This window comes from Bubalus kerabau, chromosome 2, assembly GCF_029407905.1.
Source record: "Bubalus kerabau isolate K-KA32 ecotype Philippines breed swamp buffalo chromosome 2, PCC_UOA_SB_1v2, whole genome shotgun sequence".
Lineage (NCBI taxonomy): Eukaryota > Metazoa > Chordata > Mammalia > Artiodactyla > Bovidae > Bubalus > Bubalus kerabau.
In genome coordinates this window covers 183,285,082-183,311,009 of record NC_073625.1, presented here as the reverse complement: position 1 = coordinate 183,311,009, position 25,928 = coordinate 183,285,082, and the positions used below count along the sequence as shown (strand labels likewise).

Below are 25,928 nucleotides of genomic sequence, written 5' to 3'. Positions count from 1 at the left end.
TCATGTAATCATGTAAGTAATGATGTCTGGAATAGGAATTGTATAAAAATCATTAAGTACATTCAGATGCAGGCTGTGATCTGGAACAACAATGATTTGAAGATATGTGAAAGTTATTTAATTGAGGCTTCTCCTTGCTCAGAATGGTAACTGGGAACTGATATTTAATATATTAAACATTTCAAGATTATTGCCTTGGATCTAAATATCTAATCAGTTAATTACTTACAGACAGTTTTGAAAAAGTTTATATATCTTATAATTGGATCCAAACAGCTTTGAGAATTCAGCAACACTTTTTAAAAAAGGAAATTTCAAAGTGAAGAATGTATACCAACACTTCCTAAAATGTTTTCTAAATATATCTTTAGCAAAATAATTGTGAAACAACAGACATATGACATTTAATATCATAATATATTTTATATTATTATAATTTATGAGACTAAATAGTGAATTTTAAGTAAATTGAGTACAAAAAAAGACTGACTCTTATTCCTCATAGATTTCTCAATCACTATTGTTTTATTACCTGGTTTCAGAGTTATTGTTAATTCTTCCCATAACAATTGCAATTTTGCACTTTGGATTCCCAGCTCCTAAAACCAGAGAGACAATGAAAAGAATACATCATAAAAAGAAATTTTTAGTCTGACATTTCACACTAAAGGTTCTAATCTTTCTAAGTTTACCTCTGGCAAAACAAACAAACATATAGGAAGAAAGCCCTTGATCATTAAAAAAAGAAATGCTTATGTACAAAACTGTATATCACTCAAGAAAATTGACTAACTTAGGCCTAGAATGGACTTTTTCAGTGATAACTGCTGCATGAAAATAACCAGAGATCAAAGAAGCCATGAAAGAACTGCAGCCCTTAAGACACAGTGATGGCTCTCCCATTCACACCATTTCAAACATCAGCATGCTAGAAAGACTATGAACTTCTTCTAACGTATTTCCTCCTGTTCAGATCTCATATTCTCTGACCTATGGACAACAGTACCAAACTCACTATATTTACTCCACAAGCAGTGACTGAGAAAGACTTAATTTCCCCAGCCATGGAGTTGGATGAGGGTGAGTCTGTTTCAATTAAACAAACTGAAAAGCATTAATCCATCTACAAACAATTATAAATTTGAATACTTACTGGATATGTAATGATATTAAGTAATTTTAGGTGTGCTAACTACATTGTGGTTACATTTTTAAAAGAGCTCTTATTGAGATGCACACTGAAATGTTCATGAGAGATATAATGTGATATCTGGGATTTATTTCAAAATAATATGTGCAGAGGAGGAAATGGGAATAGGGATGAAGCAAGGTTGGTGCCCTGAAAGTGAATCATGTTTTCCTGCTTCTTCATTTAATGAATAATTTTCCATTGTATTCTGGACATAATGATTCCTTTGTTTTGAAGACTCTGGATTCTGTTCTCTCTCTCTGAAGACGGTTAATGTTATTGTTTTAAGAGGCAATTAACTTAGGTAGAGTCAAACTGCAGTCTGTCTCAGTTAAGGTGAATGAGAGGCCACATTTCACTTTAGCTCTTTCATTTAGCTGCAAGGTGCTTTGAGTCTGCCTTGTGAATCACTTTGATTCGTGAGTAAGCCAGAGACTTGGGCAAAGCTTACACAGGAAACAGAGCTCTCTTGCTCCGGTTTCCTCCTTTCCTACAGTCTCACCCTACTCTATCATTTTTCTGGGAGCAATGGCTGCCTTACTATCCTCTAGTTCCTTAGGACACAAAGACCTGCATTATCTAGAGAAGTTTCAGCATTCTCACACCACATTGAGTCCTTAGGCCAGATTCTTAAAATGAGACCTTGGGCCCATCTCATCTTCTTAATTCTGACTCTGCTACAAAATCAGCCTGTCTTTGGTCACTCTACAGACTCTTCAGGTAGTTATTTTTTGTAGTTTTTTAGTTGTTATCTGTGAGAAGGTCAATCTGAGGTGCTTAATCCACCACACCAGAAATGGCACTCCCCTAGAGTTTTTAAAACTTTGCCAAAACCAGGTTTTCACTTCTCTCATGTGATGGTTTCTTAAATCAGGTACCTATCATTAGTGTCAGTTAAAGTTTTAGAAATGCAATGATCACCTCAAAATATGATCACATAAGAGGCAGAATTAGGAATCTTAGAAGTTTAAAGTGTAAATCAATAAAACCAAAAGCTTACCATTCTATTCCCCTCAATTATTCTATATTGTGAATTATACATGTAAAGTAAGATACGGTTAAAGTTAAAACACAATTGTTTTAAAACCAAAGCTCTAATTTGGGTTTCTTCAAATTTAATGGAAACTATTTTTTTTTCAATCAGTTCTGAAAGGACTCTTTATAAGAAGGATGTATCAGCTGCTACATCTTCCAGATTTTAGTGAAAAAAGATTTCCCCACTCACATATCTCAAAATTAAGTTTTAAAAATCTCAGATGTTATACTCTTGATGTTGAGTCCACTTGACTATCCTTATTTATTGAACCATGTTTGACTTTCCAAATTGTTTAGTTATTTTTACAAAAGTGTGTCTTTCTGATTTTTACAGGTGTTAATACAGAGAAAATGAATTCCACAATTCTGAGGATCAACCCAAAAAACATTAGGATGATTCAAACAGTAGATGATAAAACTTAAATTTCAATGTGGATATTAATGGAAATTTCTTATCTGAAAACACTGAGCAGAGGGAATTTTTTTACCCTTGATTGACTCCGGTTCTGCAATGTTATGCAATCATGCTTTGATTTTTTCTAGAAATTATAGACAAAAGAATCTTTTCCAGAAAGGCTTATTTTTAATTTTTCAACTGGATATTTTTCCACTTGCAGTTTTTTAGGTTTTACTTGTGGGAAGATTTGAGGCTCTAAGAATGAAGAGTCAGGCCACTTGCCCTATATAACACATTGTCTCTTTGGTGGGTGTACATCTAAAAATCAGATTAGGACATAATGGTATGACTTGGGGTTCATTTCATTAGAGATCTTTTCTTTGTCCACTTTATCCTGATAATCAAAACCACTTTGGGTACATCTTTTAAGGATTCATGGATCTTAATCCTTCAAAAGTAAAATCTTCCGTATAATTCCCTTAAACCCTAACTGAAAGCACTCCTTTTCTAATTCCATATTTTTTCTCTAATATTTCCAATAGGATTTCTTGTCCTGCTCTTTTTATTATGAAAAATTGTTGCCACAACTTTAAGTACCCAACAAATTTCAGATATTAGGTAAATTTTGATGAAACTCAAGAAACTAGGAAAAGAATTCTTCAATTCTGCTTTGCCCAATCTAATATGGAAAACAATTCAGATTCTAAAAAAGTGAAACTTCTAAACTGGCTTTCCTTTTTGGGGTCATTAAATAGAGGAAGTAAGGATGAATACATAAGCTGTAAATTTTGAAATATTTTGATTTAACCTTGATGTTTCAGAAAATGGGAAAACCCTCACACAAATATATCATCTCATCTTAGCTACAAGCAAAATTTGGCAGGTGCAGCCGCTGAAATGTCCTTCTTCTAAAGAGTTTTTGTTCTCATATTATTTTACTTAATGGACAGGATACCAAATGTCAAAAATTAAATATATTAAAGGAAATCTGAATAGATCAGAAAGCATTTAAATATTTATCTGCTGTGTCACAGGCCTTCATGAGTGAAAACAGATGGCACAGATAAAATAATTTTGTTTTTAATCCAGACTGTGTGGTATTTCAAGACTGTTCAAGAGCCAGGATTAAGTTAGGCTGAAAGGGACATTTTCCTGATATTTGCCAATGAGTTTTAATTTTATACGTTCTTACAACCACATGACTATCAAACAAAATTATTCTATAATACAAGGAAATATGACAGGTGGAGAAAAACATAACTGTTGAATATGGATATGGTCTGCAACCATAGGGAAAGTGATATAAACAATAATATAATATGAAGTACAATTAGTCATTTACAAAGCATCAAGGTTATTTCTACCAATATCAAACTTCTGATGTGAAATATATAAACTTCATTTGGTCTTACCATTAATACTAATGAAAAGTGAAAGAGTGAGTCACTCAGTCGTGTCTGACTCTTTGTGCACTGTGGATCGTAGCCCACCAGGCTCCTCTGTCCATGGAATTCTCCAGGGAAGAATACTGGAGTGGGTAGCCATTGCCTTCTTCAGGGTCTCCCACATTGCAGGCAGATTTTAAAAACAATTATGTGTTAACTAACATTTTACAATGAAATTTCCACTTGTTAAAAAAAAAATGTTTATCATACAGTTAAGGAAAAAAAAAGTGGGCTTCCTTTGTGGCTTAGCTGGTAAAGACTCCACCTGTAATGTAGGAGGCCTGGGTTTGATCCCTGGGTTGGGAAGATCCCCTGGAGAAGGGAAAAACTACCCACTCCAGTATTCTAGCCTGGAGAATTCCATGGACTGTATAGTCCATGGGGTTGCAAAGAGTTGGACATGAATGAGCAACTTTTACTTCACTTCACTAAGGAAAAAAAAGAAAATCTCATGTGTTCCTTTGGATTATATGTGCTATTGTTAATAGAGGAAACAACCTTTGAAATTCACTTATTCTTCCTCTAGGAAGGTTTACATCTAAAAAGTATTCTATAAACGTTACATGCTGTCACTGCTGCAAAATATAGTTGAATCAAAATCAGGTCCAAATAGATCAGAATTGAAATTTTTAAAAAATTAAATAATCAAGACATAAAAAAACTAGAAGAAAAAGCAATTTAGTATCTATGAAATTTCTGAATGGAAAAGAAATTTTAAACCTTAAAAATAATAAATGTGGGAATTCTCTTGTGCTTCAGTGGCTAGGAATCCATGCCAGCGGCCTAGGTTCAATCCTTGTGTGTGTCCAAAAAGAAAAATTAAATTAAAAGAGAAGACTGATTGGCTGATCTGTATTAAACTATTGTACAGTAAGAAACAAAATTGGGCTTCCCTGGTGGCTTAGCAGTAAAGAATCTTCCTGCCAATGCAGAAGACACAAGTTCGATCCCTGGGTCAGGAAGATCATCTGGAGGAGGAAATGGCAACCCACTCCATGGACAAAGGAGTCTGGTGGACTACGGTTCATGGGGCCACAAATAGTCGGACACGATTTAGCAATTAAACAATAACAACAAAGAAACAAAACTAGAGCAAACAACAACAGAAAAACCCAACAATTTAGGAAAAATATCTCATATACAGCTGTCAAGGGGAGGGGAATGGTACTGAACTGGTACTGAATTACAAGTTTTTTAAGACAGCAAAATGGTAGTGGAACAAGACATCCAACTGGCAATGCTCTAGAAAAACAGATATTTTCATACATTACTGGTGAGAGTACAAAGTAACACCATCCCTATGAAGTACAATTTGGCAACATCCATCAAAATTACAGATTCACTTAGTCTTTAATCCACCTATTCAACTTCTGAGATTTATCCTACAGATGTAGCTGCTCCTGAACTTCCTAGGCGTTGCTAGTGGTAAAGAACCCGCCTGCCAATGCAGGAGATATAAGAGATGGAGGTTCAATCCCTGGGTCGGGAAGATCCCCTGGAGAAGGGCATGGCAGCCCACTCCAGTATTCTTGCCTGGAGAGTCCCATGGACAGAGAAGCCTGGTGGGCTACAGTTCATAGGGTCACAAAGAGTCAGACATGACTAAAGCGACTTAGCATGCATGAATGAACTGAGAGAGGAAAGAATTGGGCATAAATCAGTATCCACCAACAGAAGACAATTATATGGATGTGTCCATATAATGGAACCCTCCTTAAAAGAATAAGAAAACATTCTAAGCAATGATTTGAAAGAACTCTAAGATTATTCTATGGAATGCTATCTTTAGTGTAGCAAGAAAAGTGATAGTTAGACATGGTTAGTCCCATTCTTCAAAATCCCTCAGTAAGATAAGATTAAGTACATCTCCTACTACATCTACAAAGATTCTCTCTATAACATTATTTGTAAGAGCAAAACACTATAAAAATCTTATAACAGTTGAATAGAAAGGCAAATTATGATAATCCACACAACAAAATATTATTTAGCTACTAAAAATGTCATTTATAGAGAGTTTGACATAACATGGAAATGGTTAAGCAAAAATGCTAAGTAAAAAACTCATATACAGGACTTCTCTGGTGATCCAGTGGTTAAGACTCCACACTTCCAGTGTAGCAGTCATGGGTTTGATACATGGTGAAGGAACCAAGATCCCACAAGCCATGCAGCATGGTCAACGCCCCCCTGCCCAAAAAAAAACCCCACCTCCCCAAATCATATAAAACATTAATTCAATGTGTAGTATGGATATTAAAAAGTTGGATGTGACTGAGCATGTACACACACACCCACCTGCCTGTGGTAACCACATATCTGATCTCTTTTTTTTTTAATGGTTGCTTGTTTTCAAAGTACAATTGACCTATGACTTTATATTAGTTTCCATTATATGACATAGTGATTGGATATTTCTATACATTTTAAAGTGACCACTATGATAAATCTAGTTATGATATGTCACCATACAAAAATTACTTATTGACTATACACCTCACAATGTACATTTCATCCTCATGATTCATTTACTTTGCAACTGGAAGTTTGTAATTCCTTCTTAAGAATTTGTAATCTCTTAATCTCCCTCACCTATTTCTTTCCCCCGTCTTCCTCCTCCCATCTGGCAAACATCTGTTTTTTGTTTGTATCTATAACTTTCTGTTTTGTTTAATGTTTGTTCATTTGTTTTGTGACAATATTTTAAATAGAATAGTCAGAGGTTCCCTCAATGTGGAGGTGGTGATTGGACAAAGCCTTGAAAGACATGAGGGAGTGAACCTTGTGGGTATTAAAAGAAAGCACATTCCAGGCAGATCGAAGAGCCAATACAAAAGCCCTAAGAAGGAATGTGCCTGGTACATTTCAAAACAGCATGGAGGCTGGTGCAGCAGAATAAGCAAGCAAAGGGGTGAGTAAAAGGAAATAAGTCAGGGAGGTAATGAGGGATGGAGGCAGACCTTGTGGGAACTTGTAGATCATTCTAAGAATTTAGTGGAAGGTCGCTTGTTTGCTTCCACCTGGCCTCAAAATACATAAGAAAAAAAAAAAGAATAAAAGGTAAGAGAAAGCGAAAGACCAGACAGTCTAGAGAGGGTGTGCATGTATGCTCAGTTGCGTCTGACTCTTTTTGACTCCCTAGACTCCCACCAGGCTCCTCTGCTCATGGGATTTCCTAGACAACAATTCTGGAGTGGGTTGCCATTTCCTACCCCAGGGGATCTTCCCTGCTCAGGGTTCGAACCTACGTTTCCTGTATCTCCTGCATTGGGAGGCTGATTCTTTACCACTGAGCTGAAGAAGGAATTCAAAGGGCCTGGATTCCATCTTAGGCCTGTTCATGCTGATCATGCTCGGCCACCTTTCCAATAGACTCTGAACTCTGTGTTTAGTGCCTATGAAAACAACAACAGAAGGATAAGACCCCCTCCCAGACAGGGGAACCTTGAAGATAGTATCTAGGTTACTCATCACCTAAGAAAAAACATACACTTATCACCTCTTCCTCCAGACAGGCCATAAATTTTTCTGTATCTTTTGGAGTGTAACCTTGGGTTTATTGATTGTTGGCTAATTGTTTGACTGTTTGAGCACATGAGCACATAGCACATGAATGATGGGGTTATTTGGATTGTATTTTCCTTGGTTTATGTAAGTCTCAAGGAATTTGGGGTGGTGGGTTCGGACATGTACACATGGGGTATAAAAGATTTTCACAAATGCTGGTTGGGGTCCTTGACTAAGAGGAGACTCTGTCTTGGGCCCGTCGGTCTAATAAACTGCACTCCACTATCTGCATTGTCCTTCTGACTGAGTTTGTTTCCTGGAACGTGTAGCTACAACAGAGCCACCTGGGAAGCCCCTAGAGAGGGCAGGGATAATATTAAGAGCAGTATCCTTCATAAGACATCAGAGTAATTATCAGCTATGGTCAGGAGCAGAGATGCCTCCTTTGAAGAATTGTGCTAGAGCCTCCTAAGAAAGGCTGAAAATACTCATCTCTTAGCAAAGTTGCCCTCAGTGAATTCACATTGGTAGCTGAAACTGGCCATGGTGGGAGTATTTACACCATGAAGAATGGCAAACACTGCAAATCTAGGTAGTTTTTTTCTTGGTGAGATGGTTTAGCTGCATGCAAATAACTTCCTCAAAGACTGGTAGATAACAAGGAGGAGAACCTGGCTGTACCCTCAGACACACAGGCAGAAGGTGAAGACCTCAGTGACCTAGAGCTTCTTTTCTGTGAACCAACAGGAATGTTAGATCAACTGCTTAGAGAAAAAAAGGTATGGGTCTGAAATAACTTCTGAAGGGAGAGACTAAGCCTAGTCTCCTCTGAGAAAGTAAATAAGGGAACTGTCATGCAAATGTGAGGAGAGTCCAGGTCAAACAGCCTACTAGTGTTAAATCTGCATACATTTCTTTCTCTAACTTTCATTTGTTTGGAAATGGGTGGAGGGGGAGACAGCTGAGATAGGCTTCCCAGACAGAAGGATGTGAAAAGTTTGTGGCTGGTCATTGAAGATTACAAGAAGGCACAAGAATTTAAAGTAATGGGGAAAGGCATACTCTGGGGTCAATGACAGAGGAGGAGTTCAGTGAAGCCAAGGAGAGTCTCACAGTTTAAGTATTAATAAAATATAAAATGACCTGGTATAAAAATTTAAATTCTACTATAAATGCTTAATGATTACTCAGAATTTATTTTTGATAATTTAATCTTCAAAACGATAATTGTCTGAGTTACAATCATTTTTGTTTTCTTTCCTAGATAAAATAATTTTAGATAGTATTTGTCTAGATACTACCCACAAGTACTTATTAGCTGCCTGGAGATGCTCTGGTGAATTCTCTTGGTTTGGCAGTCAGTACCTCAGCTGCAGTCACGTTCCCATTCCCTTCAGTTAAGTGGAAACTTGGAAAGGTCTGTAGCTTTTGAAACAAGATTGAATTCCTTCAAGTTTATAACCAAGGATACTTAAGAACTTGGATATGATTTCACAGGACGGTTATACATAAATAAAAGATCAAGTGCTCACAAGATTACGTTTCCGGAAAGCCCTCCTGGATGTAAGACAAAGGCGGGGTGTAAAAACGAAAACAAAAGTAGTCTGAGTTAGAGAGTGTCATTTGATTTTACTCTCTGCATTCAAGACTGCTCCTGTCTGCCTACTGAAACAGGTTGGTTTTTTTCTTTCTTTTTCATTCAGAGTTGGATATGACTTTTTTTTTAAGTCCAAAGATTTTGTATATTTACCTATGCAGAAGGAGTAGAGGCATAAAAGTTTACAGGTGCAAAAAAGAGCTATTTGAAAAGTTGTACACTTCAACCTTAAAAATATGAATATAGCAAGAAGAAAATATTATTTTAATACCATTACTTGCCTATAAAGCTTTGTTAATAACAGGTTTTGCTATACCATTTTTTCTTGCTTTGTTTTATAAACACCAATTTTTTAAATTTTTGTAATTATAAAGGCATTTAAATGTGTTTCTATTTATCTGCCAGAAGGATCACTTCTGCAAATAATTTCCAGTCCTATTTTTATTTACTCATATTTTTAGTATGATTAATTCTTTTAAAATATCTTTCCTTAATATCTTATACTGTTTGGCCATATTATACCTTATCACCAGGTTCAAGATTTCTGTGATAAAAGAGAAGGAAAGAACAAAGTTCATATTGTGTTAATAATTAACATATAAGAAAATGAACACTAGAGTGGTCTTCTAGATTGGAACTTTTCACATAACTTTTCAAGTAACGATAAGGATAAAACAGTCATTTAAAATTGTGAGCACCTGGTTTTTACAAAATGAAAGCAGTTCTATGTGGTATTTTTCCTCTATGTGGCCTTCTTCATTTTGCTTTCCTCATTTACAAAAGGTTAGCAAGTATAAGAATATTCTTTTGAAAATGTAGCATAAGCTAGTGTACTGTTTTGAAAATAATTTCTTCATTAATGATTCTATAAGAACATTTGAGATTCTTCCAAGGACAAAAAATAACCCAAGGAAGACAGAAGGGCTAAGGAAAAAGCATAACAAAGCTTAGCACTATAATAAAAATGCTAGAAGTTATTATTATATATATTTTAAAATGTGAATTTTGTGCAAGCTTATCTTAATACTACAGGGTATTATTAATTGACAACATAGTAGAATAACTTAATGCTGAGACACAAGATTCCTGGAATATCATCTTTCCATTCCTAGAGTAACAGCTTTATACTTACTAGTAGACGTTATAGTTGATAAATATTTGCTGGCCACCTAGAGTGTACCAGGCACTCTCTTCAGTTATTAATTACAAATAGAAATCCAATAGGTCACAGTCTTAAGGAACTTAGACCATAGAGGGAAAAGGTAGTCTGGGAAACTCCACAGGACCAGGTCAGTTCTTTGATATGTAGATACAATTGATACATAGATACAGTTATTGGACTGGGAAAGTCTTCTAGAAAGGTGAAATTTGAGTTAACTGAATAGGAAATGGCCTTTCAAGGGACGGTAAGGAAATAGTATATCAGATAAAAGAAGAGAATGAGTAACGATGTAGATGTATACTACGGCACGGTGTGTGCCCAAAAACCACTGGCAAATCAGTACTGCCATCGTCTACAGTGTAAGGTATACAGTAGAGGGTATACAGGAACCATGGGTAGGACTACATTATGGAGCCTTGGGTATCATGGTAAAGAACTTAGATTGTATCTTTCAGAGAGATGTGTCTTCTAGGTAAGGAGCTAAGCAGGAGAGTGATAAGACTGACATTTTAGAGACAGAGCACACTGATGGCAGTAAGAAAAATGTTTTTGACAAGGAAGTGGTAAGAAGGAATGAGAACAGTAGGATACCAGTTGGGAAGACATTGTAATAGGCCAGGTAATAATGTGGATGAATTATGTGAAAAGGAAGAGACAGATTTGAGACCTATTTGGAAGGTAAAATCAGAATTTAGGGGCAGACTGAAAATCTGGGATGAAGGGATGAAGACAGGAATCAAGGATGGTGCAGGCTTAAGGCTTAGGTGACTAGTGGAACAACAGTTCTATCAAATAGTAGTTTACAATCAGCATATAGTGGCAAGTTTTGGAGGGAAGCTAACTAGAGGAGACGTTGTTTTATAAAAGATAACAACTAAAATTAAGTACAATTCTGAGATAATTTATTTAACTTAATTTAAAATAAATTCATGAATAAATATAAGTAAAATATTTATTTTAAATAATTTATTTTAATTTATTGTTGATATACTGCATAAGAATCACAAAGTTGTATATGTAAAAGTTTTAGGGCTTAATGATTAAGAACATTTCCCGGGTATTATTTTTTATCTTCCCTCTGTAAATCCCATTTCCTGTACAGACTTGTAAAAACAAGTGATGAAAAACTACTCTTGAGGATATACTTCGACATGACTTCCATTAAAGAGTTTCAAAGAGTGGCAGACTCAGGCTCACATATGTTATAACAACAAGCTATTCTCTAATAAAAGCATAAAACATATGCTAGAGCAAAAGCGTTTCCATTTAAGCAATATTAAACACACTGTATTCTTTTTGCCATTTAGATTGGAACCATGGCTTTGGAATACAACCAGTCAACAGATTACTATTATGAGGAAAATGAAATGAATGACACTCATGACTATAGTCAGTATGAAGTGATCTGTATAAAAGAAGAGGTCAGAAAATTTGCAAAAGTTTTCCTACCTGCCTTCTTCACAATAGCTTTCATCATTGGACTTGCAGGCAATTCCACCGTAGTGGCGATTTATGCCTATTACAAAAAGCGGAGAACCAAAACAGATGTGTACATCTTGAATTTGGCAGTGGCAGATTTATTCCTTCTATTCACTTTGCCCTTTTGGGCAGTTAATGCAGTTCATGGGTGGGTTTTAGGGACAATCATGTGCAAAGTCACTTCAGCCTTGTACACAGTCAATTTTGTGTCTGGAATGCAGTTTCTGGCTTGTATCAGCACAGACAGATACTGGGCAGTAACTAAAGCTCCCAGTCAATCTGGAGTGGGAAAACCATGCTGGGTCATCTGTTTCTGTGTCTGGGTGGCTGCCATCTTACTGAGTATCCCTCAGTTGGTTTTTTATACAGTAAATCATAAAGCTAGGTGCGTTCCCATCTTTCCATACCACCTAGGAACATCAATGAAAGCATCAATTCAAATCCTGGAAATCTGCATTGGATTTATAATACCTTTTCTTATCATGGCAGTGTGCTACTTCATCACGGCAAAGACACTCATCAAGATGCCTAACGTTAAAAAGTCTCAGCCCCTCAAAGTTCTGCTCACAGTGGTCATGGTTTTCATCGTCACTCAATTACCTTATAATATTGTCAAGTTCTGCCAAGCCATAGACATCATCTACTCCCTGATCACTGACTGTGACATGAGCAAACGCATGGATGTTGCCATCCAAATCACAGAGAGTATTGCACTCTTTCACAGCTGCCTCAACCCAGTCCTGTATGTTTTCATGGGAACCTCTTTTAAAAACTACATCATGAAAGTTGCCAAGAAATATGGATCCTGGAGAAGACAAAGACAAAATGTGGAGGAGATTCCTTTCGAATCTGAAGATGTTACAGAGCCAACCAGTACTTTCAGCATTTAAATATAAGACCCATCTGTCTCTTGCTTCAATACACATGAATGATGCTTCCTGCTGAGAACATCTACATCTGCATCAAACATCTGTATTTTTCAGAAATTCAAATTTCAAACACTGTGGTGGCAACTTGTTGCAAAGAAGAGGGGGTGGGAAAGGGGAGTGGAGTAGAAGCCAAGAAAAAGAGGAAACAAAATAATAAATTCATAAAACATAGAAATTAAAGCTAACAATATAAGAAAATAGTATTAACAGTCATACATAAGAAAAACACTACAAGTTAGGTCATCTAAAATGGATTATTAAAGAGGTTTAATTTTTACAGTTATTTTAAATTATCTAAATTTTAATATATTTTTCCTGCATAATTTTAATACTTGAATAATCATGCAGCAACATTTAATGACTTTTTCTTTTTCCGTTTCTAATTTGTAAGTGATTTGATAAAACTTCAGAAAGAGTAAAAATTAGCAATCAAAAATAAAAAAATAAGCTTTCTGGCTGTCTTTTTCTTTTTCCTGTTTCTAATGTGTAAGTGATTTTGTAAAACTCCAGAAAGAATAAAAACTAGCAAAAAAAAAAAAAAGCTTTTCTGGCCGTTTAATATATTACTAGTAAGTTTCTTAACATATAATTTACTTTTATGTCAACTTTCTTTAGTAATAAGCTGGTTATCCTACTAGACTTACCACGTATACTCTAGAAGCAATCCTCAGACAAGCACAGGTTTTAATTTTTATAATTGCCTAAAGGACTTATCCACTTATGTGATTCTATTACTAAGGGTTGACTAAATATTTTCCTATATGTAAAGACTTTTATTTTTCACTTAAACACTTGTATTTTTAAGCAATGAAAATATGTACCACAAATAAATTTTAATAACATGTACTGCTTATTTCTTCAAAAATTATATATAAATTATTATAGTCCAGGTAATATGCCCCTACTAAAATTTAATTTTGGTAGAAATGACAATGGCTAAACATGGTGTGCTAATATGAATTTTTACCTCACAAACTGTAAAAAAAAAAAAAATAGATGTTTTCTGCTCTTAAACATTGCCTAATCAAGACATTATTTTAAGATTACTTTCCTTTTATCAGTTCAGTTCAGTTCAGTTTAGTCACTCAGTCATGTTCGACTCCTTGCGACCCCATGGATCACAGCACGCCAGGCCTCTCTGTCCATCACCAGCTCCCGGAGTTCACTCAAACTGATGTCCATCGAGTCAGTGATGCCATCCAGCCATCTCATCCTCTGTCGTCCCCTTCTCCTCCTGCCCCCAATCCCTCCCACCATCAGAGTCTTCTACAATGAGTCAACTCTTCACATGAGGTGGCCAAAGTATTGGAGTTTCAGCTTTAGCATCAGTCCTTCCAATGAACACCCAGGGCTGATCTCCTTCAGAATGGACTGGCTGGATCTCCTTGCAGTCCAAGGGACTCTCAAGAGTCTTCTCCAACACCACAGTTCAAAAGCATCAATTCTTCGGTGCTCAGCTTTCTTCCTTTTATCAACTATTTCTAAATTTGAAAATGCTTTCAAAGGTAGAATTTAAAGAACTGTGGTCATGAAATGAATAACTATGTATCTTATTATTCTAGCACAGCATCTGGCATGAAGGATCATTATGAATACTCACCACTGCTCCACCATTTCCTGCCATTAACTATATAGCTGTCTCCATCTCGCTGGATGCTACATTCAATATTTGTGGCATCACTTGAAGCTACATCGGGCTCTACAAATAAGCAAAGGCTGAATTTACAGGCAGGCAGATACCACTGGTTTATAAAAGACACTTAAAGAAATGTGAACTCTTTGATGACAGAGGCATCTTTGTCTTTTTCATCTTCCTACCATTACACATAGTAGGTATTCAATAAATGTGCACTGAGAGAATGAATGAAATATTTAGAACAACTCAGATAGATCAGCTATCCAAATTGTGTTTTTGGCTTACTCAGTGACACATGACTTGGGTTACAACGCACTTAATCCTTTCTCTAATCATCAAACACACATTAAAAATATCATTGTTTACTTTCCACAATGGAAATCTGTACTACATATTTGCAAGCCAGATTTCCCTACCATCAGTTCAGTTCAGTTCAGTTCAGTCACTCAGTCGTGTCCAACTCTTTGCAACCCCATGGACTGCAGCATGCCAAGATTCTCTGTCCATCACCAACTTCCGGAGGTTACTCAAACTCATGTCCATTGAGTCAGTGATCCTATCCAACCATCTCATACTCTGTCATCCCCTTCTCCTCGTGCCTTCAGTCTTTCCCAGCATCAGGGTTTGCATCAGATGGCCAAAGTATCAGTCCTTCCGATGAATATTCAGGAATGATTTCCTTTAGGATGGACTGGTTGGATCTCCTTGCAGTCCATGGGAATCTCAAAGAGTCTTCTTCAACACCACAGTTCAAAAGCATCAATTCTTCGGCTCTCAGCTTTCTTCACAGTCCAACTCTCACATCCATACATGACTACTGGAAAAACCATAGCTCTGACTAGATGGACCTTTGTTGGCAAAGTAATGTCTCTGCTTTTGAATATGCTGTCTAGATTGGTCATAACTTTTCTTCTAATGAGCAGGTGTCTTTTAATTTCATAGCTGCAGTCACCATCTGCAGTGATTTTGAAGCCCAAGAAAATAAAGTCTGTCACTGTTTCCATTATTTCCCCATCTATTTGCTATGAAATGATGGGACCAGATGTTATAATCTTAGTTTTCTGAAAGTTGAATTTTAAGCCAACTTTTTCACTTTCTTTTTTCACTTTCATAGAGAGACTCTTCAGTTCTTCTTCCCTTTCTGCCATAAGGGTGGTGTCATCTGCACATCTGAGGTTATTGATATTTCTCCTGGCAGTCTTGATTCCAGCTTGTGCTTCATCCAGCCTGACATACTTTTTTTTTTTTCTATGTACTCTCCATATAAGTTTAATAAGCAGGGAGACAACATACAGCCTTGACGTATTCCTTTCCTGATTTGGAACCAGTCTGTTGTTCCATGTCCAGTTCTAACTGTTGCTTCCTGACCTGCATACAGATTTCTCAGGAGGCAGGTCAGGTGGTTGGGTATTCCCATCTCTTGAAGAATTTTTCATAGTTTGTTGTGATCCACACAGTCAAAGGCTTTGGCATAGTCAATAAAGCAGAAATAGATGTTTTTCTGGAACTCTCTCGCTTTTTTGATGATCCAACAGATGTTGGCAATTTGATCTCTGGTTCTTCTGTCTTTTCTAAATCCAGCTTGAATATCAGGAATTTCATGGGTCATGTACTGTTAAAGCCTGGCTTGGAGAATTTTGAGCATCACTTTGCTAGCGTGTGAGATGAGTGCAACTGTGCGGTAGTTTGAGCTTTCTTTGGCATTGTCTTTCTTTGGGATTGGAATGAAAACTGACCTTTTCCAGTCCTGTGGCCACTGTTGAGTTTTCCAAAATTGCTGGCATATTGAGTGCAGCACTTTCACAGCATCATCTTTTAGGATTTGAAATAGCTCAAATGGAATTCCATCACCTCCACTAGCTTTGTTCGTAGTGATGCTTCCTAAGACCCACTTGACTTTGCATTCCAGAATGTCTGGCTCTAGGTGAGTGATCACACCATCATGATTATCTGGGTCATGAAGATCTGTTTTGTATAGTTCTTCTGTGTATTCTTGCCACCTTTTCTTAATATCTTCTGCTTCTGTTAGGTCCATACCATTTCTGTCCTTTATCGAGCCCATCTTTGCATGAAATGTTCCCTCGGTATCTCTAATTTTCTTGAGATCTCTAGTCTTTCCCGTTTTATTGTTTTCCTCTATTTCTTTGCATTGATCACTGAGGAAGGCTTTCTTATCTCTCCTTGCTATTCTCTGGAACTCTGCATTCAAATGGGTCTATCTTTCCTATTTTCCTTTGCCTTTTGCTTCTCTTCTTTTCACAGCTATTTGTAAGGCCTCCTCAGACAACCATTTTGCCTTTTTGCATTTCTTTTTCTCGGGGATGGTCTTGATCACCATAGGTTTAGTATATTAACCAACTTTTTTTTAAATTAATTTTTTTGGGAGTATATTTGATTTACAATGTTGTGTTAGTTTCTGCTGTACAGAAAAGTGAATCATAATATCCACTCTTTTTAGATTCTTTTCCCATACATACACAGGGAGGTCATTAGCTCCCTGTGCTATACAGTAGGCTATATACAAGTTATCGATTGTATACGTGTGTGTGTGTGTGTGTGTATAATGTGTATATGTTAGTCCCAATCTCTCAATTTATCCCTCCCTGCTGCTTGCTCCCTTGGTAACCATAGCTTGTTTTCTGCATCTCTGACACTATTTCTGTAGTATCTTAAACAACTTCTAACTGTGCCTTTCAAATTCCATCAGTAGTGCTGTCATCGATCTATTTTGCATTCTATAAAACCGGCTCAACATTTATTGTCTTCAGAAAGCTTTCCATAGGACACCTTTACAAGACTGTTTTACAGCACTGCATTTTAGAACTTAACAGGCTAGTTCTAAATCATAGTAATCTGCATTTGTTAATATGCTGCTCTTTTGTGCAGTATCCTTCAAATAGTTTATGTGTTCCCTTTCTAAAACTAGAGACACTCTTTCTTTAGAAAAGGAGCTTTCTACTTAAAAGTTTTTTTTTTTTAATTTATATTTATGGTTGTGCTGGGTCTTTGTTTTGTGCACTGGCTTTCTCTGGTTGTGGAGAACGTGGGCTGCTCTCTAGTTGCAGTGCACAAGCTTCTCATTGTGGTGGCTTCTCCTGTTGTAGAGCACAGGCTCTAGGTGCATGGGCTTCAGTAGCTGGGTTGCACGAGTTAGTTGCTCTGCAGCATGTGGAATCTTCCCGGATCAGGGATCACACCATGTCCCCTGCATTGGCAGGTGGATTCTTATCCACTGTACCACCTGGGAGGTCCCAGTTTTACTATTATAAATGCATGCAGTGTTATAGAAGGATAATAAATTCTGATAAATTTATGGCCAGATGAAACTTAGTTTAATTCTAACTCAATTATAAAACAATGACTTTGTTTTTTGAGTAAGAGTTCTTAATAACTGTTTTCTATGTACAAATATACCAAGACCCACTTTTATTAGCATGCTCCTACTTTCATCAGCCCACATGATTATAATTTATAATTTGAGCTATATGACCAACACGGGTAAAAGTTCTATTTTTTTCGATTTATGGCAGAGTGGAGTACTTTTAAGTGTCAGTATAAAATTATCACAAAGATGAATGTTTCATACACTAAGGTAAAAAAGATCTTAAATGTCCTTAGAAGGCAATTTTAAATGCAAGTCAAAATATTATGAGATTAGGTTTGCTGCTACTGCTAAGTCACTTCAGTCGTGTCTGACTCTGTGCGACCCCATAGATGGCAGGCCACCAGGCTTCTCCGTCCATGGGATTCTCCAGGCAAGAACACTGGAGTGGGTTGCCATTTCCTTCTCCAATGCATGAAAGTGAAAAGTGAAAGTGAAGTCACTCAGTCGTGTCCAACTCTTTGCAGCCCCACAGATTGCAGCCCACCAGGCTCCTCCACCCATGGGATTTTCCAGGCAAGAGTACTGGAGTGGGGTGCCATTGCCTTCTCCAGAAATTATGTTTACTCTGCTGCTAAAGCAGGCTACCAGAAAACATATGGTATCCTCCCAAAGTGGAGGATGATTTTATTCTGCACATTTTAAAATGCCAAAATATTAAAACTGGGCTCACAACAAACACATTCATATTTCTGGTCACAGAAAAATTTGCCTAAACACAAAGCCACATCCCACATTTCTTTAGTTCCTCCATAATAACCTCAAGAGTGCACAATGGGAGAACGTGACTGATTTGCTCTTACCTGTCATACAGAAGCAGGAGGCAATATTCCCTTGAAGAAGAGGCTCTAGCCACTGCTGCTTCTGTTTCTCACTTCCATATAGGTGGAGCACCTCCATGTTCCCTGTGTCTGCATGTAATAAAGAAAAGCATTAATTTTGCATTTAAAAATGTACTAATATGAAATCCAAACTTTATATAGATAAGAGACATGAATCTTTCTAATATTTACTAACAAAAATATTTTGAAACATAATAGATGAAATCAGGTGTGTTCAGGGTGGCATGGCCATAGACTAAACATAATAGTAAATATAATTTACAAAGAAGGTATGCCATAAGCAGTCATAACTACATGGCATTTGGTGCCTATTATTCAGCTTGTTTTGAATCACAGACACTTGTCTACTTCATCCCAATGAAGCATGGTTCTAGAGAGTTTTGACTCAATTAGGACTGAGGAAAATAATTTACTGGCTAACTTTTGCCTGTTATCTTGCAAATATACTCTGCTAGGAACTAAAAAGCCTCTTGATGAAAGTGAAAGAAGAGAGTGAAAAAGTTGGCTTAAAGCTCAACATTCAGAAAACTAAGATCATGGCATCTGGTCCCATCACTTCATGGGAAATAGATGGGGAAACAGTGGAAACAGTGTCAGACTTTATTTTCTGGGGCTCCAAAATCACTGCAGATGGTGACTGCAGCCATGAAATTAAAAGACGCTTACTCCTTGGAAGGAAAGTTATGACCAACCTAGATAGCATATTCAAAAGCAGAGGCATTACTTTGCCAACAAAGGTCCGTCTAGTCAAGGCTATGGTTTTTCCTGTGGTCATGTACGGATGTGAAAGTTGGACTGTGAAGAGGGCTGAATGCCGAAGAATTGATGCTTTTGAACTGTGGTGTTGGAGAAGACTCTTGAAAGTCCCTTGGACTGCAAGGAGATCCAATCAGTCCATTCTAAAGGAGATCAGCCCTGGGTGTTCTTTCGAAGGACTGATGCTGAAGCTGAAACTCCAATACTTTGGCCACCTCATGCGAAGAGTTGACTCATTGGAAAAGACTCCGATGCTGGGAGGGATTGGGGGCAGGAGGAGAAGGGGACGACAGAAGATGAGATGGCTGGATTGCATCACTGATTTGATGGACATGAGTCTGAGTGAACTCTGGGAGTTGGTGATGGACAGGGAGGCCTGGCGTGCTGCAGTTCATGGGGTCGCAAAGAGTCAGACACGACTGAGCGACTGAACTGAACTGAACTGAAAGTCCTTGAAGGCATCCTTGATTCTTCCATTAATACCCCAAAACCAACCAGGAAATCCTTTTAGCTCTGCCTTCAAAATACAGTTAGAATCTTTCACTTCTCACTCTTTCCACTGCTACTTCCCTGAACAAATCCCTATCATCCATCACTCAGGACCATCACAACAAGAGTCCCTGCTTATATCCTTCTCCTTTTGTTAATTCTCAACATGGCAGCCAAAGAAATCCTTTAAAAACTGAAGAGAAATCTCATCATTCCTCTGCTCAAATGTCCATTTCATTAAAGTATAAGCTGTCATCTGCTTGTTAAGCCCCAACATATAAGGAAGACCCTTTCCCTCTGATATCTTCTACTTTTCTTTCCCTGCCACAATAACCTCCTTGGTTATTCCTAAAATACACCAATCACATTCATGCTTTAAGGCCTTTGTACTTTATGTTCTCTATGTTATAAAAACTCTTCCCCCAGATCTCAGCAGGGCTGACTCTCTCACCCTCTTTAAGTCTTAACTGAATGTCAGGTTTTCAATAAGGCTTATCCTGTGCCTTTCATCTTAATAATAAATTGTAATACATATTCCCCATCTCTCAGCATTCCAGCACTTCCCTACCTTGTTGGGGTTTTTTCTTCCAAAGAACTTTCCATCTTCAAACTTACTGTAAAATTACTTATTTAATCTATCTGGTGTTTATTTTTGTTTCTTTCTATTAGAATGTCAGCTCCATGATGGCAGAAAACTTTGTGTATTTCATTATCTATCCCGAGTTCCTAAAATGGTACTTAGCATATAGTAGGCAACTGATAAAGAATGAGCAAGTAAGTGGAGAGACAGTGAGGCTAACCAAAAGATTTTAAAACTCTATTCATTCCAACTAACCACAGATATATTTAATACTGAGTCAGAAATCTGGAAATTTTATAATGCCAATCCCTTTGATCGTAACTTCTATTCACTAATACTCAGTGTAATGATGTTTAATAAAAGAATAATACAATGAGAACATTAGATCCATTTTTTAACATTTAAATGAAAGTAACTAAAAAGTAAAATTACAAATTTATAAATCAAAAAAAAAAAAAAAAACAAATTTATAAATCAATGACTTTGTGTAGGAAAATCTCCTTGTCAAAAAATAGAGAAATTGTAAACACTGCTTAAAATATCTAAGAAAAGTTATGATTTAAAATAATGTTGTAACCTGGGGCTTGGCAGTTAAAGATATCTGGAGCAAAAAAGCATTTTCCTGTTTCTTCAGCAATCAAGGCATAGTCCACCTGGGTGAGACCGCTTACAGCTGGCAAAAACAAGTTCCAGAGGCCTTCTGCTTTGGCCATTTCCTGTCAAGATGATGAATATGCCAGAGTGACCATAATTTATCACAACCTAAAATAGTTTACTTTTAAAAGATATTGGTATTTACGCCTTTCAAACTTATGAAATTACTTCATCGTATCCTACAATGTGCTGTCATTAACTCATTGTAAATCAACATTTTCTCAATGGTTAAATAAATGACTTTTCCGCAAAGCTTCCTTATATTTGGCTGAAAAACTAAATTTACTTACTTGAGTGCTTCCTACTGTATCATAGCTATTATAAAATCTCTTCCATTTGAGTATAATTATGCCAAATACACTATTTTGTGCACTTCAATTTCTAATATGTGTTAACATTTGAAAACATGAATTTGGATTAAGTCTATGTGGGACAAATACTCTGCCTCAGCTTCAGTCTCAAGTGAGAGTGTTGTTTGTATTTTTAATTTGAATAGCTATAAGAGGCTGTCTTCATTACATATCACACACAACACGCTAGGTAAACTAATTTGTATATTACAGATTCTATTTTTAAATTTCTTTTTAAAAAGTATACTTGAATAACTATCCTCTATATATATAACAAAAGTTATAATTGATATAATTATCCTCTACATATATAACAAGAGAAGCGACAACAAAGTTCTCAAATAAAACCTGCATATAAATTGTCCAGTTTTAAGGTTCTCTTATTTTTCTTACCTTGAGTTTATCAATTACTAAAGGTTTTTTCCACTTGTCCACTGAATTTTCATTTTGAACACAGAACTCAATTACCTCCTAAAAGTATAAAAGGATAAAAAAGTTCATTAGTTAGAGTTAATGAAAGTAATGCCACAAGCTGCTAATATCCAAAGTAAATAAACATATTTAAGTGAAAAGCTCTTTCAGCTGCTATTGAATCAGTAAAGTTTCTTTCTAAAATCAGACACAGAATTATAAAAAATTTTACAGTTTTGTTTTTTTTTTTTGCATATCAGGCATCCTAGCTTTGGTAGAGGGAAGCAGTGATCTCTGATCCCTCCTCTTGCCCTATTTGTGACGTTTGGTTTTGCTTCCTGACTCCTGCCTATGTGGCCCATTGGAAACTTTGGCCCAGGCTAAGACATATAATTATATGTGTAATATATAATCATATGTAATATATAGTTATAATAAATAATACAATATTTTATTCCTCACAAAATTATGCTGCCTTGGTATTAGAGAATTAACTTTCAAAATCCTACACCAAGATTTGAGTGTTCCATTTTCAGTACAATGGCATACTGGATGGTCATAGAATCCTCTCCCAGGGTAATACAACTAAAACTGCTGGGTAAAATATTAAAAATAATTTAAAAAATACATGTAATAATACATAGCTGTGCTGAAAGGAAAATAAGGAAACTCCTCAGAGGCCAGGAATAAAAATGTCTGACTTTAGGCGTGAGTGAGCACTGGAACCAAGTTTGTCTGGAGGGTGTAGGCTGATCCAATTAGCCTAGATCCTAGTTTCCAATGGGCCACATAGGCAGGCAAAACCAAATGTCAGAAACAGGGCAAGAGGAGGGATCAGAGACCACCACTCCCTGCATCAAAGCCAGGATGCCTGATCTGCAAAACCTAAGTGGAAAAAAGTAGAAAATAAAAACAAAAAGCTGAATAAGACCATTCACAGGATGGAACAGAAAAAAGAAACATTTCTAACCTGCAGCCTGTCTTCAATCAAGTTTGAGATCTGAATTCACAGACCTATGTGGCCCTAAAGATTCAAGTCAAAAATTAAAGTTTACAGTGTTCCTGGTGACAGTGCCTAAAAGTACTGCAGAAGCAAAAGCAAATTCACTCTGGAGGAAAAATTCTTTTTAAAAAAAGCCTTGACTAATCCCTGCAGATAAAATTCCATTCCAAAGAACGTGATTCCAGAATGAAAAAAACTAAACAGGTAACAAGCCACCATTAGCAAGAATTAGCAAAAACAAAAGTTTAACAAAATAGAATCATATCCCCAAAGGCCACAGATAGAATAATGATTAAATACAGAATAAAAAGTATTTGTGTCCAATAGATTCCAGGAATAAAAGAAGGAATTAAGAGGCCGACAAAGGACTATCAAACTTGGGTAGACAAACCTGAAAAAGACTGAATACAACTTGAGGCAAAGAAAAACCATAGTAATTAAATTTAAAAACACAATGGCAGTGATTCTCAAACTTTGGTGGGCATCAGAATCACTTGATAAAACACAAGAGTTCAGGCTGTATCCTTCCTCGATGAGTCTACTTGTGTATTCCTATTTTTGTAATCTTAACTAGCTCTCTAGGCAATTCTGACACAATCCAAATAATGAGATACACCCCTCTATGCAAGGTTGAAAGATGGACTAGTTACATTCAAATAATAATAAATTGAAAGAAAGATCTGAAGAAATTACTCCTTTCTTGAATGAAGCACAGAAATTCAATGGAAGGAAAATATGAGTGGTTAAAAGATACGATGGATACAGAGAGAATCATTACTTCCCTTTTCAAATTTGGGGGGAGGAGGGGAAAGGAAAAAAGAAAGAAAAATAAGCATTTACTAGCAAATTCTCATTAAAGGATTTTGATCCAAGAAGGAACATCTGGGTTGTAAGAAGGAATAGTAAATAAATAAAGTGATAAATACAAGGGTAAGTTGAAATTTAACAACTAGCTACATAAAAACAATAACAGTAATCTCTAATCTGTGAACTAAAATATTGGACTATAAGGACATTTTCTAATATTTTGCTCTTAAAAAACTCTGTACTTATTTCCTACATACAGGCTAATAGAATTACTGAAATAAGGCTATGAACATTGGTCAAAACTCTGTATTAAAAATTGTTTTCTAAAATTGTTCCACCAAATTACAGTCATATAAGTAAATATGCTAAAATGTTCCTTTTATTGAAGCATGGCTAATCTAAAACTTCAAGAAGACAAAGGATGGCTCTTTCACAGGCACCACAATGAACAGTATTTGTCATTTCTGTCAGGAAGTAAGTTAAGTTGGAAGACTTCCTGTTTATGGTTGTTAATTATTATCCTTTCCATCCCTCATGTTGCCATGGAAATAGTAATGCAATTGTGTTTGATAAGAAATGTGTTATGTAATATGTGTACAAATTCCCATCTGTGACTACCTCTGTTTGACTCTATAGTTGTGAGAAATTACACTATGCCATTTGTCAGTTCAGTTCAGTCACTCAGTCATGTCTGACTCTTTGTGACCCCATGGACTGCAGGACATCAGGCTTCCCTGTCCATCACCAACTCCTAGAGTTTGCTCAATCTCAAGTCCATAAAGTCCGTGATACCATCCAACCATCTCATCCTCTGTTGTCCCCTTCTTCTCCTGCCTTCAGTCTTTCCCAGCACCAAATGAAAGTGAAAGTTGCTCGTCATGTTCACTCTTTGTGACACCATGGACTGAGGTCCATGGAATTCTCCAGGCCAGAATCCTGGAGTGGGTAGCCATTCACTTTTGCAGGGGATCTTCCCAACCCAGGGATCGAACACAGGTCTCCTGCATTGCAGGCAGATTCTTTACCAGTTGAGCCACCAGGGAAGCCCTCCATCAGGGTCTTTTCTGATGAGTCAGTTCTTCGCAACAGGTGGCCAAAGTACTGGAGATTCAGCTTCAGCATCAGTCCTTCCAATGAATATTCAGGACTGATTTCCTTTAGGATGGACTGGTTGGATCTCCTTGCAGTCCAAGGGACTTTCACTTGTCTTCTCCAACACCATAGTTCAAAAGCATCAATTCTTTAGCACTCAGTTTTCATTATGCCATTTATATAATTATTTAAAAATTTGTATTATTTAATAGTGAAAAGTCAAAGTGGAAGTCGCTCAGTCATGTCTGACTCTTTGCAACCCCATGGACTGTATAATCCATGGAATTCTCCAGGCCAGAATACTGGAGCCTTCCCTTCTCCAGGAGATCTTCCCAACCCAGGGATTGAACCCACGTCTCCCATATTGCAGGCAGATTCTTTACCAGCTGAGCCACAAGGGAAGCCCAAGAATACTGGAGTGGGTAGCCTATCCCTTCTCCAGGGGATCTTCCCGACCCAGAAATTGAACTGGGGTCTCCTTCATTGAAGACGGATTCTTTACCAACTGAGCTATGAGGAATAAAATCTATATGTTGCAAAGAGTCAGACAAGATTTAGCGACTGAACAACACAATACGTGGTATGGTAGAAGTTATAATTAAAATAATTTATCACAAATAATCTTTCTTTAATTCTTAAAGTATGAAAAAATAGTTTATTGATGGAAAAGGAAAACAGAAAATATGCTTGGTGCCTGATCAATTATCCCCAGATATCACCTTTAATATTTAACTTTCTCATTCACTGACAGACACACTGCTTTGGAGTATGTTAGTTCATAGTCTTAAATCTGAGCCTATAAGTAATTTTGCAATATAATACATTTTTCACTTTAAACTTAAGTCTGTTAGAAAAAAAGAAGCAAGAATTCTTCCCTAATATATTATTAGATTCAGTAAAAAATATGACTAATGTTACCATTATATTAAAAGTGTGTTCTCAAGTATGTCATGTTGCTAGTTTCTGTTCTACATGCTATTTTAAAACTCCTTATTCATTTTAAATAAGAAGAATTGCCTTTATTTCATTTCCTTTTTTCTTCCAGTTTTATTGAGATATAATTGACTTATAGCACTGTATATATTTAAGGTATACAGCATAATAACTTGACTAACATACATCATGAAATGATTATCACAATGTTTAGTGAATATACACATCTCATATAGATATAAAATTAAAGAAA

At 36.5% G+C, this 25,928-nt stretch overlaps 2 protein-coding genes across 3 annotated transcripts in view; one reads left to right on the top strand and one right to left on the bottom strand.

Annotated features, from left to right (window-relative positions):
• ACAD11 (acyl-CoA dehydrogenase family member 11) overlaps positions 1-25,928 on the bottom strand; it is a 116,949-nt gene that overhangs the window by 25,993 nt on the left and 65,028 nt on the right. The window contains exons 10-14 of one of the 2 annotated variants that reach the window (XM_055569679.1): positions 21,823-21,900; positions 21,003-21,141; positions 18,562-18,669; positions 14,341-14,439; positions 533-599 (exon numbers count right to left, since the gene is read on the bottom strand). In XM_055569679.1, coding sequence (XP_055425654.1) covers positions 533-599; positions 14,341-14,439; positions 18,562-18,669; positions 21,003-21,141; positions 21,823-21,900 — 491 coding nt within the window. The remainder of the gene's footprint in view (positions 1-532; positions 600-14,340; positions 14,440-18,561; positions 18,670-21,002; positions 21,142-21,822; positions 21,901-25,928) is intronic. The other variant, XM_055569681.1, reaches the window with a different exon arrangement.
• Positions 11,378-13,201, top strand: ACKR4 (atypical chemokine receptor 4). Its single transcript, XM_055569683.1, has one exon. The coding sequence runs from the start codon at positions 11,649-11,651 to the stop codon at positions 12,699-12,701; it is 1,053 nt and encodes a 350-aa protein (XP_055425658.1). The 5' UTR covers positions 11,378-11,648; the 3' UTR covers positions 12,702-13,201.